The sequence below is a fragment of the Artemia franciscana genome, chromosome 10 (assembly GCF_032884065.1).
Source record: "Artemia franciscana chromosome 10, ASM3288406v1, whole genome shotgun sequence".
Taxonomy (NCBI): Eukaryota; Metazoa; Arthropoda; class Branchiopoda; order Anostraca; family Artemiidae; genus Artemia; species Artemia franciscana.
Genome location: NC_088872.1, coordinates 27,892,293 through 27,910,037, shown reverse-complemented (window position 1 = coordinate 27,910,037; position 17,745 = coordinate 27,892,293). Strand labels below are relative to the sequence as shown.

The 17,745-nt window shown below is 32.0% G+C and overlaps 2 protein-coding genes across 2 annotated transcripts in view; both read left to right on the top strand.

Annotated features, from left to right (window-relative positions):
* LOC136032022 (protein pelota-like) overlaps positions 1-499 on the top strand; it is a 252,051-nt gene extending 251,552 nt beyond the window's left edge. The window contains exon 10 of the mRNA XM_065712099.1: positions 324-499. Within this exon, the coding sequence (XP_065568171.1) occupies positions 324-430 (107 nt within the window). The 3' untranslated portion in view covers positions 431-499. The remainder of the gene's footprint in view (positions 1-323) is intronic.
* A 6,812-nt stretch (positions 500-7,311) lies between these two features.
* Positions 7,312-17,745, top strand: part of LOC136032019 (pre-mRNA-splicing factor CWC25 homolog) — a 28,866-nt gene continuing 18,432 nt past the window's right edge. The window contains exons 1-2 of the mRNA XM_065712095.1: positions 7,312-7,421; positions 15,178-15,326. Of these exons, the coding sequence (XP_065568167.1) occupies positions 7,372-7,421; positions 15,178-15,326 (199 nt within the window). The 5' untranslated portion in view covers positions 7,312-7,371. The remainder of the gene's footprint in view (positions 7,422-15,177; positions 15,327-17,745) is intronic.

The following is a 17,745-nucleotide window of genomic DNA, read 5'->3' as shown; positions in this document are numbered from 1 at the left end:
AATATATAAAACTAAAGTAATGACAAACACATTAATCATATATAGACTGCTTTGGACTGAGAAGGATATTACAGACAACGGAAGGATTGAATGATTCCCTTCTACTGTATCTTATTCTTAATATTAACCAGTTATTTTGTTACTTGAACTTTGTTTTTATTTACTTGTTATCTTGAAGTAGCTTTTTGAGCATTGGAATATTTTTGTTTTCGACATAGTAGCGTTACAATCCAGCTGTTGAAGGAACTAATTGTGCCCTGACTGGCTTATAACTTTCTCTGTTTGTCTTCTTAGTGATAATATTGTATTATTTTCTTTCGTAGAACTCGCCAATTTTACTGGGATTGCTGCTATTTTACGCTTTCCAATGGCTGAGCCAGAAGAAGAAGATGATGATACTGAAGTAGTTGCAGAAAATGGTCATTCATGAAATTTTTTTTAATATTTAATTTGCAGTTTTAATTGGAATGTTAGCAATTTACTTTTAGAAAATCTTGAATCCCATCTTAGTTTACGATTCGAACTAGGAAGGCAGAACGATCGATTTTTTCCGAAGTATTTAGCCTGTTTGTATGCCAACTAGACTAGATAATTGTTTCCTTGGCGCAAACTGAGTTTTCAGATAGATTCAAATATACATTGCAAATTTCCAAAATAAACTTTCCATAATGTCAGGACTGTCCTTGCAAAAGTACTCGGTGAAAACAACTCGGGTACAATAATTCAAAAATCCTTTATGCTGAATGAAATAAGATATAAAGGAGAGAAAAAATGTTAAAATGCATCTTTGGTTTTTCGATCGTTCAAAACGGACCAGCTTTTTCTCCTTTTTTTTGCTCGTTCAATTGCCAAAGTAAAGCTGAAAAATAATTTTCAAATTTTCAGCGTTTTTTCCTTATCAGGAGCCGAAATAAAATCCAAAAACAAAACTTGAAGAGCTTTGTGTTGTTTCTCTGGAAGATGAACGAATCTTGTTTCTAACCTCATTCATGAAACGTTCTTCAAGCAATACCTTTCATTTTTATTTCATCTTCTGCTGATGACAGCCATTACATGTAGGGCCAAAATCAAAGATAATTAACAGAGGGACCTTAGGGTCCAGGCTCACCCCCCCCCCTCAAAAAAATCCTGATTTTTCTTGAATTTCTGGGCACTTCTTATTCTAATTATTAAGTAATTTTTTGCTATTGCTACCGAGTCTTTTTATTATGCCCCGCCCTCCCCCCATAAAAAAAACCTGCATATGTGCCTCTATAAAATATATGGTTACTGCTTCCCTTTCATTTCAGTTCGATGTCTGAAATTGTCCATCTCTAGAAATTATTGACTTCTTTTTTATAAGTGTACTAGCAGCGAAGCCTTTCAGACGAAAAGCTTAAAAAAGACAAAAATTGGAGTGTAGACTTTCTGTACGGATAATAGAAATACAATACCCCCCCCCCTCCCTCAACGGACTCCTTGAAAGTTTTGACTCGACCCCCTAGCCTTGAGGCAAAACAGGGTAGATACCAAACTATAATTTCGAAAATGCTCATTCACGAAGAGAAAAGATCGTCCCCCCTCGTTTTATCGAATTTTTACTCCATAAATACATCTCTTACCCTAAAAGGAATATATTTAAAATTATAATTTTAGCAACAGAAAAAGAAGCCCAAAAGTGATTTCAGATCTCTGACCTCGTTCTAAATACCTTAAATAAGAGCTCTAAATACCTTAGAACACTATACACTTCAAATGGCATTATTTTAAGCGATTTCCGCACATCATTACCTTTGACCAGTGTAAAATTTATATATTTTCAAAGAAAGATGACGCGAAAAAAGGATTGGCGATTACGGAAGTACTTCAAGAAAGGAGCATACATCCAAATGACTGTAAATTCTAAAAAGGACCAACCCAAGTCATCTTGAGTTTCCCAGTACCTTATACTTTTAATGACACTTGGAATCTAGTAAGATAAGGTCTTTGGTTATGGCAATAACAGGGGATCTGATCAAAACTAAGGATTTTATCAAACTACTAACATTTATCCAACGATTTTTAGCAAAACTTAAGTTTTCTTCATAACACTGCGACATGTAAAAAACAAGATTAAAGCTCTTAGGTGTTAATATTAATAATCATAATAATAGTAGTTATTTATAACCCAATTACACCAAAAGATAAATAGTAGAGCAAAGACTTTAGAAAAAAAATGTGATACAAAAACGAAAGTCAACAATAACATTAAATGATAAAATTAATAAAACAAACTGATCAAACAGTGGCGAGGCGACAAACACCGATACGCCGTTTCTGAAAGCTTTTTATGCAAACTAGTCAGCTTCTCAGTAATATTCGGAAGGTAGAGCTTCTTTCGATTCCTATACAAAAGAAGAAGATAGAGAAGAAATTTACAGAAGAGGAAATAAGACGTTCGAATATCACTAATATCCTTTTTCCTGAAAAAAAAAAAAAAAAAAAAAGAGCGTAAAGCCCAGAAAGCTAAAGAACAGAATTATCTGAAAATATAGAAGTAAGCTTACCGAGGGCAATACGATTATATTTCCCTCAATTGGCTATAACTTTAGAGTAACCAATATGGATCTTCTTTCTAGTATACCGAATGACTCGCTAACGAAAAGTTTCAAGATTTTTGGTAAGTGTAATACCCAACCTCCGCGTCGAATCTAGATGAGGAATGAAGAAATTTTTAGAACTAAGAGGTCTAGGAGGTGATGGAAAATTGAAAGAAAGATACCCACATCTATCAACATTAAGCAAAAGACCGATTTTAGTAAAGAAATAAGAAACTTTGTGAACCATTTGCGATAGACTGATTCTAGACCGGCTAATGAGAAGAATATCGTCAGCATAAGCTAGGTAGGAAATATCAGTCAATCCAATAAAACCCATAGAAGAAATATTCTCAAGAATACTGGGAATAAAGAATTTAAAATACTTGGAAATAACACTTCAACCTGCCGTATTCCCTGACGAACAGGAGCAATAATAGAAGAAAGGGTACCGTTAGTTTTATTTCGAAGATAAGAGTTACTATACCAAAACTTAAGAAGAAAAATAACTGATAAGTTAATTCTGTGACCATAAAGAGAGTAAAGGATCAGACTATGTACAACACTATCAAAAGTCTTGAGCACAACACTATCAAAAGATCATGAGCACAAATGTGAGGACCATACCATTTTTGCTGAAGCATCTTTAAGAAGGAAAGCCAGAACATGGAGAGTGTGCTGGCTATGAATGCCAGACCGAAAACCGAGCTGGTTCCCCCAAAAAATTAGCATTCATATTAATGAGAAGAAATAGAATGTATTCAAGGATGTTACTAAAATTACAAGCAGCCGCAGGGAACAAAAACAAGGCCATATTTGGAAAAGTAATTTTAAATGGATAAACAAAGATGGGTTGTTTATTTTTAGATGTTAAATACTAATTCCGTTGGAATCAACAGAACTACATTTAAATTTCTTAACAAAAGACGGGAGAACTGAATCAATCACTTTCGAATAAAACGCGTGCACTGCATAATTTACTTTGGAATCTGTGACTGAATAGTGGTCAGACCACACAGCTGGTGAGATAGTGTAATTTGGATTATTTATCCAAATTATATATCCAAATTTTGTAATTGCTTATTTATCTACTTTAGCTGAATTAATCACTTTCATATTGATAGGAAATTCTAACCCTTGGTATTGGCTTGATTGCAGACATCTCTTAAACACGTGCTTAGTTTTTTTCATATCTGAAACACATTCCCGGATAATGGTCGATCGTTAGCTACCCATGTGTGTTGCTGCAATTTTGATTTATTTTTCACAATTTTCAGTTCGGGGTCACAGGACCAGATCGGTTTCCTTGTACTTTTTCTCACTCGCTCCTGAAGGACAGCAACCTCCTCATCGTGGTTTAAATGTATCATAAATGATTTAGATCATAATTGCTTTTAGTAGAACTAACACTCAACTGGAGTAGATGAAAGGGTCCACGTAAAGGACCAAGGAGCATGGCCAGGGTTGAAATACATAATGACATATTAGAATTTTCCAGTTATTCCAAACAAACCATTTAGATGTAGGAGTACCTGCATGGGCTGTACAATTTGTTCGAATTGAAAAGTAGAGCGATAATGGAAGGTGATTAATATCTTGCTCATCTTCGTGGACATTCACTGTTGAAGATTTAATAAACAGGGCACAAATCACATGACCAATATCCGATAGGCTGCCAGAATTGTATAAATATAAAAAGATAGATTCTTCGCAATTATTTTGTAACCGGGGAGAATGTCAATTAGGTTCAAAGTACGAACAGAACCAAGTTTTATATCAATTTTCATATCAACAATAATAATAAATTTGTGACCAATTTTGCTTATTCTTTGAAGGAGAATTTCCAAACTTGCTACTCTTCCCATTGCAAGGAAGATATAATTCATCAAAACCGTTTTGCCTAGCCTTATAGCTAAAAGATGCTCATTAGAAAAATAGCATGACCGAGACAAAAAGCTGAGCACTTGTTTTGTAATACGTGCCAAGCCCCCGGAAGGTCTTCTAGAAGTAGATTCAGCATTTTTTGTGAAAACAAATTGATCCACACTGGCGCAGGAAATTAATACTTGTTCCTATCAAAAGATGTTCCTGAAAGGATACAATGTAAAACTTAGTATGCAGTTTAACAATGGTTAGTTCCTTGTTTTCGTCCAATTAATACTAAAAGACACCATCGGTTCTGATACAGAAATCAATTAGTTTTCAGCACTTTGCGACTTACAATTTCTTTCAATTTAGGGCATTTAAGGCTAAACGAAACATGATTGCCTCTGCAGGTTGAACACTTAGGTAACAAATTGCAAAGCGAGTCTATATATGAAACATGGGGATCAGCACGTCTTGTACGTTTTGGTGTTACACTGGAACAAGACGTCTGGAGATGATGAGAGGACCGGCAGATGCTACAGCAACGGAAAATCGCCTTGAACTCGCCTTGAAAATCTTACTCTGAGACCATATCTGAACGCTTCGGCATTTGACGTTGTATCAAAGCATTGAAGTTTTCGGCCGTTCAAAGTTAAAAGGTTGGATCTACACTTTTCATTATTTCCATAAATCACTGCTCGAAGTTTGAGGTCTTTTTAAGAGCTCTAAATACGGCTTACGGTTAAACTGGACACTTGCTAGTTCTAGAAAATGGTTAAATTGGTAAAGACATGTAGGGATTTAATGTTTTAAGTAAAAGTTTCCAGTATTACCTCCTCGAGGCCTCAAACAGTAGATACATACTTTAACCATCGAGCCGTTACTAAAAATAAAGAGGTGCTTCCAAAGATAAAAGTGCGTTTCAAACAGACTCAAATTTAAATCAAGACTCAAAATTTAAATCAGATTCCAGAGGTAAAATCTGTATAAAACATATAACGCCGTTTTACAGGGTTAAAATCCCTATGTCAACGATGTATGCCGAAAGTGAAACAACGTATGCCGCATTTAAAATAAGCCATTTGTTCAAATTTATCAAATAATCTTCTTTTTGAGTATATCAAATATTTTTATTCAAATATTTAAAGAAAGTACTTCAAAAGGTATTTCAAAAACGCAAAGGAAATCACTGTAATGCTGTAGGTAACTAAGAAACAGAGTCGTGTTTCAGCAAATCGACAGAAGCTGTTGACTCTTTTTTCAGCCTCACTTTCAAAGAACAGTTCTATTTTTACCTTCTACAAATAGACTTCACTGAAGTCATCAATGGTGACCCCCATATTCTTCATAACGATGCCAGGAGCTTTCAAGATTTTCCATTGGATGAAGTATTCCGTGTCCATTTTCAAGGTTTTCGTAAATTTTCTATGGTGTCGCACAAATCCTTAAAGCCAAAAAATCCCTTTTTCGGATTCGAGACTTAATCAATCCGTATATGGAGTCAGCCCCTATTTGCGGATGATCTTTCACTAGATACTTAATACAGATCGTTTCGGGTCCACATTCACTTTTGACTAATATTACAAATTCACTAAAAATCGTCTAATTTTTTTTCGAGCACAGGAATTGTCAATAAAAAAAGGACGTATAAGGTTTCCCTATTCATTTTTTTTACTTTGTGGTAGACACTACCTATATCGGGTGCATCACGTCCTTATAGGGATTCATTCCAAACAATGAAAAGGTTCTAGTTTTGTTTGGTGGCCTTAACGTCTCATTAAAACACACAAGTCTTAATAGAAAAAAAGCCTCCTTTCTTCTGTGCATGATGGGAAGTAATAATATTTTTTTTTGTAGATCCATCGTTAACAACCTGGTTGTAAAATCTTTTTTGTATTTCTGCTTATCTCCAGAAAAATTTTTAGGCGCTTGTTCAAAAAGGTTTATGTTTTCTATGCAGCCATGTCTCTTTATCAGTTGTCATACCAGTTGTATCAGCAGTTCTCGCTGCCCCTACTTTCTCTTTTAGTATTTTACAAATGTCACAGACATTCCCTATTCTCAGACAGCTAAGGAATGTAGACTTGTTAACAAATTTGCAACTTTTGGGGTAAGTGTGGGTTTGTCATTCACATTCTTAGGAAGGCTTGTAGTTCCCTCATTTCAATTGTTTTTGTAGTTCCCTAAGCGAATTTCAGTTGTTTTTGGTCGGATATTTGAAGAAATGGTAAATGTTAGTGAACTAGCCCATGATGTATCTACTTTAAGAAAATTCACTATATGCATTAGTTTGCTATATATGAATACTGATTCTTATAACATTTGTGTATAGGTAAGCATTCTCAGTTCCAAGCTATCAGAAGCATTATAGTCATTTGTGCAAAGTGGGTGGTAGGTGGTTTAAACCATATTCACATGTATTGCATATACATTCCGATTTTTTTCCAATGTTACAATAGTGAACCAAATCATCCCTTGATTATCTAAGACGGGGTTCTAGGAGCGACTTTGATCAATTCTTTGTTGTTGTTTTTCAAAAGTAAGTTATATTTAGAGGTCCTCCAAAACAATACAGCTTTAAATGGTTAGTATGACGTGAATCTCCTGTATGTAGGTGTTAATTAATAGCTAATGGGCTAATTCCTCGGTAATGCAGAATTTTGCTTAGTATTGTAATAGTTGACAAAACTAATCTCGAGTTATCTTAAATGACAGATGAGGTTCTAGGGGTTATTTTAATACATTTTTTTATTGTTTTCATAATTACTATTATCAAAAATAGGTCATTTTGTAGACGATTGTAAAAAAATGGTTATAGGTTGTGACGTTGCACTCCTGTATTTGCTATTTCGACAGCTATGTCTACTGGCTGTACGGGTCTATTGTACTTACCGATCTACGCCCCCATCGATCGTTGCTAGAACAGCGGAAAAAATTAAAATTTAAAAACATGGAAAATGATGAAGCCAGAAAAGCCAAGCAGCTTCTAAGAGAGTTAAAGTTAGACATATAATTTTCTATTATACATAATAATATTGAGCACAATTGGACATAGATTCATTCATAAAAAGGCTTTGGGGGTTATCCCTTCCTTGCAAGACTTGACTGATTTAATGGAGTTGGTCCTAGACATAGGCATGGGCCTGATTTGACAGCTATGTAGCTAGCTATGTCTACTGGCTTTACGGGTCTATTGTTCTTACCGATATCTTACTTCTAGCTTGATTCTCATCAATCATTGCTGTGACAGCAGAAAAAAATTAAAATATAGGTTAGGTTCACTTTCATTTTTAACAAGAATTCCAATAAAACCCATGGTAAAATTCTAGTTTACTGACTTTTGGCTATCTTGGGAAGGGGTTAGGTTAGGAAAATGGAACTTTCAGGAGTGGGTCTAAAGGCTAAAGTATATCCCAGGAAGGTATTTTGAAGTACCTATCTCTGCTCCCTATCCCTCTAGAGGTTCCCAACCTTTGATGACCTTCAAAAATATGTGTGTAACATATATATATATATATATATATATATATATATATATATATATATATATATATATATATATATATATATATATATATATATATATATATATATATATATATATATATATATATATATATATATATATATATATATATATATATATATATATATATATATATATATATATATATATATATATATACATATATATATATATATATATATATATATATATATATATATATATATATATATATATATATATATATCTATATATATAAAAATAAGTTGTCTGTCTGTCTGTGGATGGATCAGGTGACGTCATGTTTGTTCGCATATGACGTCTGAATTATTTCACACTAATACAAAAGAAGAAAAAAACTAAAAAAGGTAAAAACTACAAAAAAAAACTAAAAAGAAAAAAAACTAAAAAAGCTAAAAAACTAAAAAAAACTGAAAAAAGGTAAAAATCTAATAACTAAAAAAAAACTGAAAAAAATAAAAAAAGGCAAAAACTACAAAAAAAATAAAAACTAATAAAAAAACTAAAAAAGCTAAAAAACTAAAAAAACTAAAAAAAACTAAAAAAAAGGTAAAAAACTAAAAAAAACTAAAAACTAAAAAAGAAAAAAACTAAAAAAAGGAAAAAACTGAAAAATAAAAGAGAAAAAGAAAACTAAAAAAATATGAATAAATATATATAAAAATAAGTTGTTTGTGGGTCATGTCTGTCTGTCTGTCTGTCGAGTGACATCGTGTTTGTCCGCATATGACGTCTGAATTATTTCACACTAATACAAAAGAAGAAAAAAAACTAAAAAAGGTAAAAACTACAAAAAAAACTAAAAGAGACACAAATGACGACCGGGACACAGGGAGTATAAATGACGACCAGGACATAAGTAAAAAAAAAAACTAAAAAAACTAAAAAAATGGTAAAAACTACAAAAAAACTAAAAACTAATAAAAAAACTAAAAAATCTAAATAAACTAAAAAAGAAAAAAAAAGAAAAAAGGAAAAAAATAAAGGAGAAAAACAAAACTAAAAAACGAATGTATATACAGACCGGGACACCAGGATACAAATGACAACCGGGACACAGGGAATATAAATGACGACCGGGACACAGGGACACAACTACAATGGGGACGCCGGGGGGCACAGGGGGATATAAATGACGACCGGGACACCGGGACACAAGGAATATAAATGACGCCCGGGACACTCAAAGAGAAATCAAAGACTGGAACACCGGGACACAAATGACGACCGGGACACAGGGAATATAAATGACGACCGGGACACAGGGACATAACTACAAAGGGGACGCCGGGGTGCACAGGGGGATATATAAATGACGATGGCGACTCAGGGAATGGTCGATTAGCAATCACCATCAACAAAGCTCAAGGGCAATCATTAGAATCATGAGGTATAGATCTGAATACGGATTGTTTTCCCATGGACCATTATATGTTGCATGTTCAAGAGTCGGTAAACCTGACAATCTATTTATATGCACAGACAATGGGACAGCAAAGAATGTTGTATATTCGCAAGTTTTATGTAGTTAAACACTGTAGTTAAAGTTTTACGTAGTTAAATATATATATATATATATATATATATATATATATATATATATATATATATATATATATATATATATATATCTATATTCACAGGTGGGACATAGGGACACAACTACAATGGCGCGTAACTAATATGGCGCGTAACGACTTACGCGCTCGGGGGGGGCTTGGGGGGGGCGCGAAGCTCCCCCACCAACTAGGTGTTGGGGTGGCGCGATGCGCCACCCCAACAGCTATATATATATATATATATATATATATATATATATATATATATATAGTACCAGGAGCCTGGTAGCTTCACCACCAGAACCTGGCACTTGGCACATGGGAGGATTCTATATATGGATTCTCATTGTTGATTTTCTTCAACTGCAGTCATAGGTGTTCCTTGTTTTCCCACCATAGATTTCACTGTTCATTTTTGCTCATCTTTACCTCAGAAAGTTTTTCCATGTCTTTTGCTTTAGCAGTTTATATTCCAACTCATTCTGATCCTTGTTGTTGCATGTCTTGTAACTGTATTTTTTGTTTTGTTCTTCACTCTTGTTTTTGCTTTGTTGTAACTCTTGCTTCTGTTCATCTTTTAACCACATATTTTTTGTTCTTCACTTTTGTGTTTGGCTTATTGTATTTCTGATGCTGCTTATCTTTTAACTGTGCATTACTTTGTTCTTCACTTTCGTTTTGATTCATCATTTTTTTTTTTGCAAGTATTCTAACCACATATTTTTTTTTCTTTTTTTTTTTTCTTGTTACTTCAGGTATTTTTCCAATGCCCTTTGCCTTAGCTGCTTGGATTGATCTTGTCACAGTTGATGGTCTTGGTTGTTCATTTTCACCCATTGTGAATTTATATTTCTTAGGTTGTTATCTTGATCTTGTCTCATTCACCGGTGCAGTTTGTTCATTTTGATTAATGGTTATTTTATGTTTCTCTCCTCTAGGTATTATGAAACAGCTGAAAACAGCTTTTGTAAATATCCACTGATAACTATCCATATGCAGGTTACTTGGAAATCTGCAACACCAATTGACAATATATTTGTGGATGGAAATCTACTTGAATGTTTGTATGATGATTTTTTAATTACAGATGGATTGGACCAATTTTTCTCATGATTAAATTAAAGAAATCCTGTGGAATGATAACTAAGAATGATCATTTAAATAAAAAATTCTTCCATGATTTAAGAGAAGATAATTTTGAAAATTTTTAGATAGAAATGGGAGATGCAGAATTTTCTCCAGTATTTTAAGAACATAATCCAATGGCTGCTTATGATATTTCTATTGGAATCCTTACAAATGTATTACATAAGATGTACCCTCTTAGAAGACTTAAAGGGGCTACAGCAAAATTCCCTAGAAAACCATGGATTACTCAGGCTATTCGAAGTTCTATAAACAAGAAAATGAAGTTTATATAGCATATTTAGCTGAACCATCTACTATTAATTTTCAGCAATTTATAACCTATAAGAATATTTTAAATGGATTGAAAAGAAAAGCTGAAAAAACGTATTGCAAAATGAATTTACAAAGCATAGATGTGACATGAAAAAAACCTGGAAAACAGTAAATTTGCTCCTGAGTCAAAAGGGTATAATAGAGTTATCACTAAACTACAGACTGAAAGAGGAAATTTGACCACTCCAACCAATATAGCACATTGTTTACATAAATATCTTTGTAATGAAGGTGCAAAACTATGTGAAGACCCTTGAAAAAAAATAAACAGGTTCCCAAAATAGTTTAATCTGAAGTTCTAGTTAATACACAAATGACTTTTAATCCTTGTGATTTAAATGAAGTGGGAAAAATTATCAATGGAGCACATTCAAATTCCGGTGGTGTAGATGGGATTTCCCAGAAGATTGCAAAATTGCCAGTCAGTTATAACTCCTATTCTATGTCATTTGATTAATAAATCAATGGAAAAGGGGATTTTCCTGGAAGCTTTGAAGGTCACTAAGATAATACCATGACACAAAGGTGGTTAATTAGATGACCCTCAAATAAAAGACCCATTTCTATTCTCTTTTTTTTCTAAAATACTTGAAAAGGTAATTGGATCTAGGCTAAATGATTACATCGAAAAAATAAAATTCTTGTCAGCACTCAATTTGGTTTCAGGAAAAGACTATCAACTCAAATGGCTACAACCAAACTTGTGGATTGGGTAAATGAGGTGTGCGAACTGGGTTTGATTCCAGCTGCCATATTTCTAGATTTAAAGAAAGCCTTTGACACAGTTGACCATAAAAAATTATTACATGAGCTGGATGAATTGGTGTGACTGGAAATAGCATCTTATGGTTTAAATCTTACTTGAGTGGACAGAAGCAAATTGTCGTGAATGGGTCTTCAACTTCTTTGCTAATGGGATAACATGCAGAGTACCCAAAGGGTTTAGGCTATACTAGGTCCCTTTTTATTTTTTATTTTTGTCAGTTGAACTAAATATTATTTTTCAGAGGCTGGTATAATCCTTTTTTGCACATGATACTCTTTTACTTGTTGCTGCACCATCTGTTAATGGCTACTTTTTGATAAAATGAGAAAGGTATTGGTCGAGTTTGTTGAGGGGGCAGATTTTAATCTTATGATATTAAATTATACCAAAACTAGTTACATTTTATTTTGCTCAGACATCTAGTATTGAAACTAATCCAGAACTAATTGTAAGTGATAATCAAATGAAAAGAGTATGGATAACAGAGTTTTTGGGTTTTATGATTGATGAAAATCTATCATGGAAAACACACTCTGATATTATAGCTTCAAAATTGTCAAGATCTCTGGGTGTGCTTTGCTGATTTAAAAACTTAGTATCAAAGAAAATTATTAGACTACTTTATTTGGCTATTTTTTACCCATATATCTTCTATGATTGCTCTATGTGGGCAAGTAATTTCGTGTCATGTTATATAAAAAAATCAGAAAATTCAAAATACAGCTGTTAAACTATTGTCACCTAAAATATTCATTGGTCAAAATATTAATGAATGTTACATTAAGAATCAACTTCTTGACATTTCAAAAACTAGAGATTATCAAGTTAGAATTTTCATATATAAATATCTTAATAGTTTACTTCCCTCTTCTTTTGAAAATGTTTTTTTTCATTAATAATGATATCATAGACATGATACACGAGGAACATCAAATCTAGTACATCAATTTAGAAAAACTAGAGCTTCTTTTGTAATAAGAAATTTTCTTTTGTAATAAGAAACTCATTGTAGGTTCAAGCCACCTTGAGGCCAAAGAACCTGCAGACACTCCCCCTCTACCCTAGCAGTATTTACAGTTCCATTTCAAGCGCCCTATCATGAAGCTCTAATTCCCTTAGATCTTTCCTTATGACTTGTTCCCATCATCTTCAGAAACAGCCTGCTTTTCTTTTGGCTGATCAGTCAAACAGATACTTAAGATTATCATTATATAATTTTCTAGAAAACATTCAATAAATCTTCCACATCCACGTTGAAGCATCCACGTCTCAGGATCATGCGTGACCACCATCATTACTATAGCTTCCAATACAGTAATCTTGGTTTGCAGACTTATCACCATGTTCTTCCACACTTTTTCAACTATAAGAAGACACCCTAGCTATTCCAATTTTAAAATATTATCGAATCTAGTACATCAATTTATAACAACAACTAGAGCTTCTTTTGTAATAAGAAATTTTGCTTCCTGTATATGGGATATAATACCAACTGCAATTCAAAATGCAAGTCATCTAGTGACTTTCAAGGCCACAGCCAAAAGATTTTTCCTTGCAAAAGAATAGTATTTATGTATATGTTTTGTGTAAAAGAATGGTTTTTGTATATGTGTGGATTTAGTGGTATTGCCAAGTAGAATAATATAAAATAGTATTTTTTTTTTTGAATACCTAGAATAGAAGATACCCACCTGCTCCCAACAAGCCCTTAAGGGTTTTCTTAGCAGGTGCAGCAAAAATGTTCTGTATTTTTTTTTACAATTAAAATTATCTTATCTTTAAAATTATCTCATCTTACCTATTACATTTGGTATTAATTTAAAAAGTTTTTCCACAAAAAAAGTTTTTCAAAGAAAAGTGAAGAGCTCCACTATGCCAAAAATAAGCAGAAATAAAGTCAGATAACATTCCAAGCATAAAACTACTGCAAATCTCCATCAATAAATAAATGAAACTCAAAACAAACAGAAATTACAATAAATAACCAGGTTAAACTCAAACGAGCAAAAATTTACATGAGGAATCAAAGTAAAATAAGAAAAAATATTTTAAATAAATATTTTTTTTGTTTAATCGTATTTGAAAGGTCCATTGCTGGACCTTTCAATTATCCTTAACAGAATGGCTATCTCAAATTTTGATTGGGCAGGGGGCTGGTTACCCTCCAATCACTTTCGACTACTAAAATGGGAAATAGCCCTTTCAGTTTCCAATCGAATGGGCCCCCTTCGAAGTTATACAAAGTGCCCTGGTAAAGAAAACTAAATAATAGATTATTCCCACATTGCTTTGTACTTAGGCAGCAGTATTGCACTGCCTATGATTTCATATTCAGCTATGTTTCTTGTGTATTTTTACATTCGTCATAGATAGTAAACCAATTTTATGACTTTGGAAAAATGACATTTTTGCTGCTTTTGAAATTTGCTCATAAATATGAGATTACTCACATGATTTTTTTTCCGAAATGAAGGCTCTTAGCATGTTTGCTCAAACTTGTGACCTGTCTAGATCGTATTTTTATGCCAAAAAATCTCAAGCTGCCAATTCCCCACCCACCGACAAAAAAAAATATGGAGCTGTTTTTGAGAAATAATTTAAACATACATACATGCATAAATAAATAACAATTATTTTTATTCCTGATAAAATACGAAACATTCATTGAATATAATTTTACCTCACCAAACACTGAAACATGATTTTCCATACGTCTAAGTTTTGTTATGTAAATTCTTCTAAAACTAATTCCCTTGCATCTTCACTTTCAATCAGCATTTAATTGCTCAACTATTTAAACAATTGCTGATTCATTGTTGATATCAGATAATTTTTTATTAGTTATAGCCTGAAAAATGGTCTCTCTCCAGAAGCAATGCTTAATTTCGATTTCACAATTTAGAAAAAAATATGACTATTTTGATGGCAGTGCAGGGCATTTCACGTGCGAGACCTTCTCAGGCAAATATGTTTTGAATAATAAGATTGAGGATTCCTTAGATAGCCAAGAAGACATGGAAAACAACAATTACTTGGGGTATTATTTCCCTTCCAAAAGGGGAAAAATAGACTTCGCTCAAATTTGGGTATTGTTCAGTTATTGCTGCTATCACTAAAAGTGTAAGAATTGCTTAAACTAAGATAAATTTTACATGCCGCTTTTAACTGGCAGAAAGTGTTCCACATTCAGACAAAGGAAGCTCATAAAAATATTTGTACTGATTCTAAATGCCTTTGAATCACATAAACTTAATAATCAAACCAAAGCCATGACCAAGAGAATTGGATACAGCTCAACTCACCATAATTGTCAATCTGTCACCATATTGCTGTCAAATTGGGTTGTCAATATTGGGTGTTTTATGATCAGCATGCCATTGTGGTCATGTTTTCTTCTGCCTCATTATGGTAAAAAAAATTATCAAGCAATTTTAATTACTCTAGGGAAGGCTCAGGCTCCTCTAAATTAGACTGGATCTACCAAAAGAAAACAGCAGAAGGAGAACATGAAGACTTTCTTCTGGGAAAAAGAATTGATAAGTCATTTGAAGCTTCCAAGAGTCAAAGTCTTGAGAGCAGAGTAGGGTTTGCAGGTAAGCTTTTCCTCCTCTTTTTGTCATTATTTATTCTCCTTCTTCTTTGTGTTTCAGAATGCACATATCACTTAGATGACACAGTTTTAGTAGAGAAAGATACAGAGGCCAATGCTATGTTATGCTATGCTTGAATGCAGGGGCTAATTTGAGATTTTAGTGTTTGTTCATTCCACATGAAGTGAAAAACAAATGAATATTTTAATGCTCAGAGTCTCAGGTTTTGATGAATCTTGGTAGGTTTTTCTGTTACTGGGACATAAGCAGTCATTCAATTTTGTTTGTAATATATTTTTATAAGCTATTTAGAAAATAAATAGCAACTTAAAAATTCTTAAATAAAACATTCCCACTAAAGCGATCATGGGATTTTGAGTGATCAGTGACCATAGTGTCTTTTGAACTATGTTTCACATTTCAAATATTTCATTGTCACTTATAATCTGGGGCCCAAGGCCTAAAATCTGCTCATTTCTCTGAAGAAATACAAGTATTTTAGAAGCTTTGAATGCTTAACATTGTGCTTTAGACAATGGAGATTCTCCTTCCCACCGAGATCAGTTTTTTTGGGGTGGGGGGCTTGATCTGATTTGATCAATATGTTATGTTCAATCTTACTGTTTACTCTGATAAATTTCAACTCTTTGCGGTAATTCGTTATATAGATTTATTTTCGTTATGCGTCAGCTGCCTTAAAACCAAAAGAGGTATTTTCTGTTTCCTGAAAATTTAGTCTTGAAACAATCTCATCCTTTTTCTAGTGCATTTTTAAGCGACTATGCTCACGTTGTCAAGAGATAAGCATCATTTTCGCCGATATTGTGGGTGGGGGCACCCTTCGTACTCCTTCTATAGACAAAGGGAGTAGGACTTGATTTCGCTCAGGCCAAATTTTCTGTATGAAGAACAAAATAAAGCTTTAACCTGTTTTCTAGAAGTTCACCCCCTGAAAAAATTATCGAAGGCTGGTCTATCCCTTCAGAAATATTTAGTTATAGACCTTTGTTCAACATATTCCATACCTTTCTTTTCCTGATAAGGAAATAATTGATAATTAATTGATTGATTGAATAAAATAATTGACTGAATAAAAATAATTGATAAGGATATATATATATATATATATATATATATATATATATATATATATATATATATATATATATATATATATATATATATATATATATATATATATATATATATATATATATATATATATATATATATATATATATATATATATATATATATATCTATATATATAAAAATAAGTTGTCTGTGGATCTGTGGATGGATCAGGTGACGTCACCTGAAAAAACTGGATCAGGTGACAAAACTGAAAACTGAAAAAACTAAAAAAAAGGCAAAAACTACAAAAAAAACTAAAAACTAATAAAAAAAATAAAAAAGCTAAAAAACTAAAAAAACTAAAAAAAGGCAAAAACTACAAAAAAAACTAAAAACTAATAAAAAAGCTAAAAAACTAAAACAACTAAAAAAAGGCAAAAACTACAAAAAAAACTAAAAACTAATAAAAAAAATAAAAAAGCTAAAAAACTAAAAAAACTAAAAAAACTAAAAAAAGGTAAAAAACTAAAAAAACTAAAAACTAAAAAAAAACTAAAAAAAAGGAAAAAACTGAAAAATAAGCTAAAATAAAGGTAAAAACCAATAAAAAACTAAAAAAAAAAACTGAAAAAACTAAAAAAAGGCAAAAACTACAAAAAAAAACTAAAAACTAATAAAAAAAGTAAAAAAGCTAAACAACTAAAAAAACTAAAAAAACTAAAAAACTAAAAAAAGGTAAAAAACTAAAAAAACTAAAGAATAAAAAAAAAACTAAAAAAAAGGAAAAAACTGAAAAATAAGCTAAAATAAAGGTAAAAACCAATAAAAAACTAAAAAGAAAAAAAGGAAAAAACTAAAAAAAATTTTCATCTAAAAAACTAAAAAAAACTAAAAAAGGTAAAAACTAAAAGAACTAAAAAAGAAAAAAATAAATGACGACACTCAAAGAGAAAGCGACTAGGACAAAAGGAATGTTCGATTAGCAATCAACAAAGCACCGGGACACAGGGAGTATAAATGACGACCAGGACATAAGTAACAAAAAAAACTAACAAAACTAAAAAGAAGGTAAAAACTACAAAAAAACTAAAAAGAAAAAAACTAAAAAAAGGCAAAAACTACAAAAAAACTAAAAACTAATAAAAAAGCTAAAAAACTAAAAGAACTAAAAAAAGGCAAAAACTACAAAAAAAAACTAAAAACTAATAAAAAAAATAAAAAAGCTATAAAACTAAAAAAACTAAAAAAACTAAAAAAAGGTAAAAAACTAAAAAAACTAAAAACTAAAAAAAAGGAAAAAACTGAAAAATAAGCTAAAATAAAGGTAAAAACCAATAAAAAACTAAAA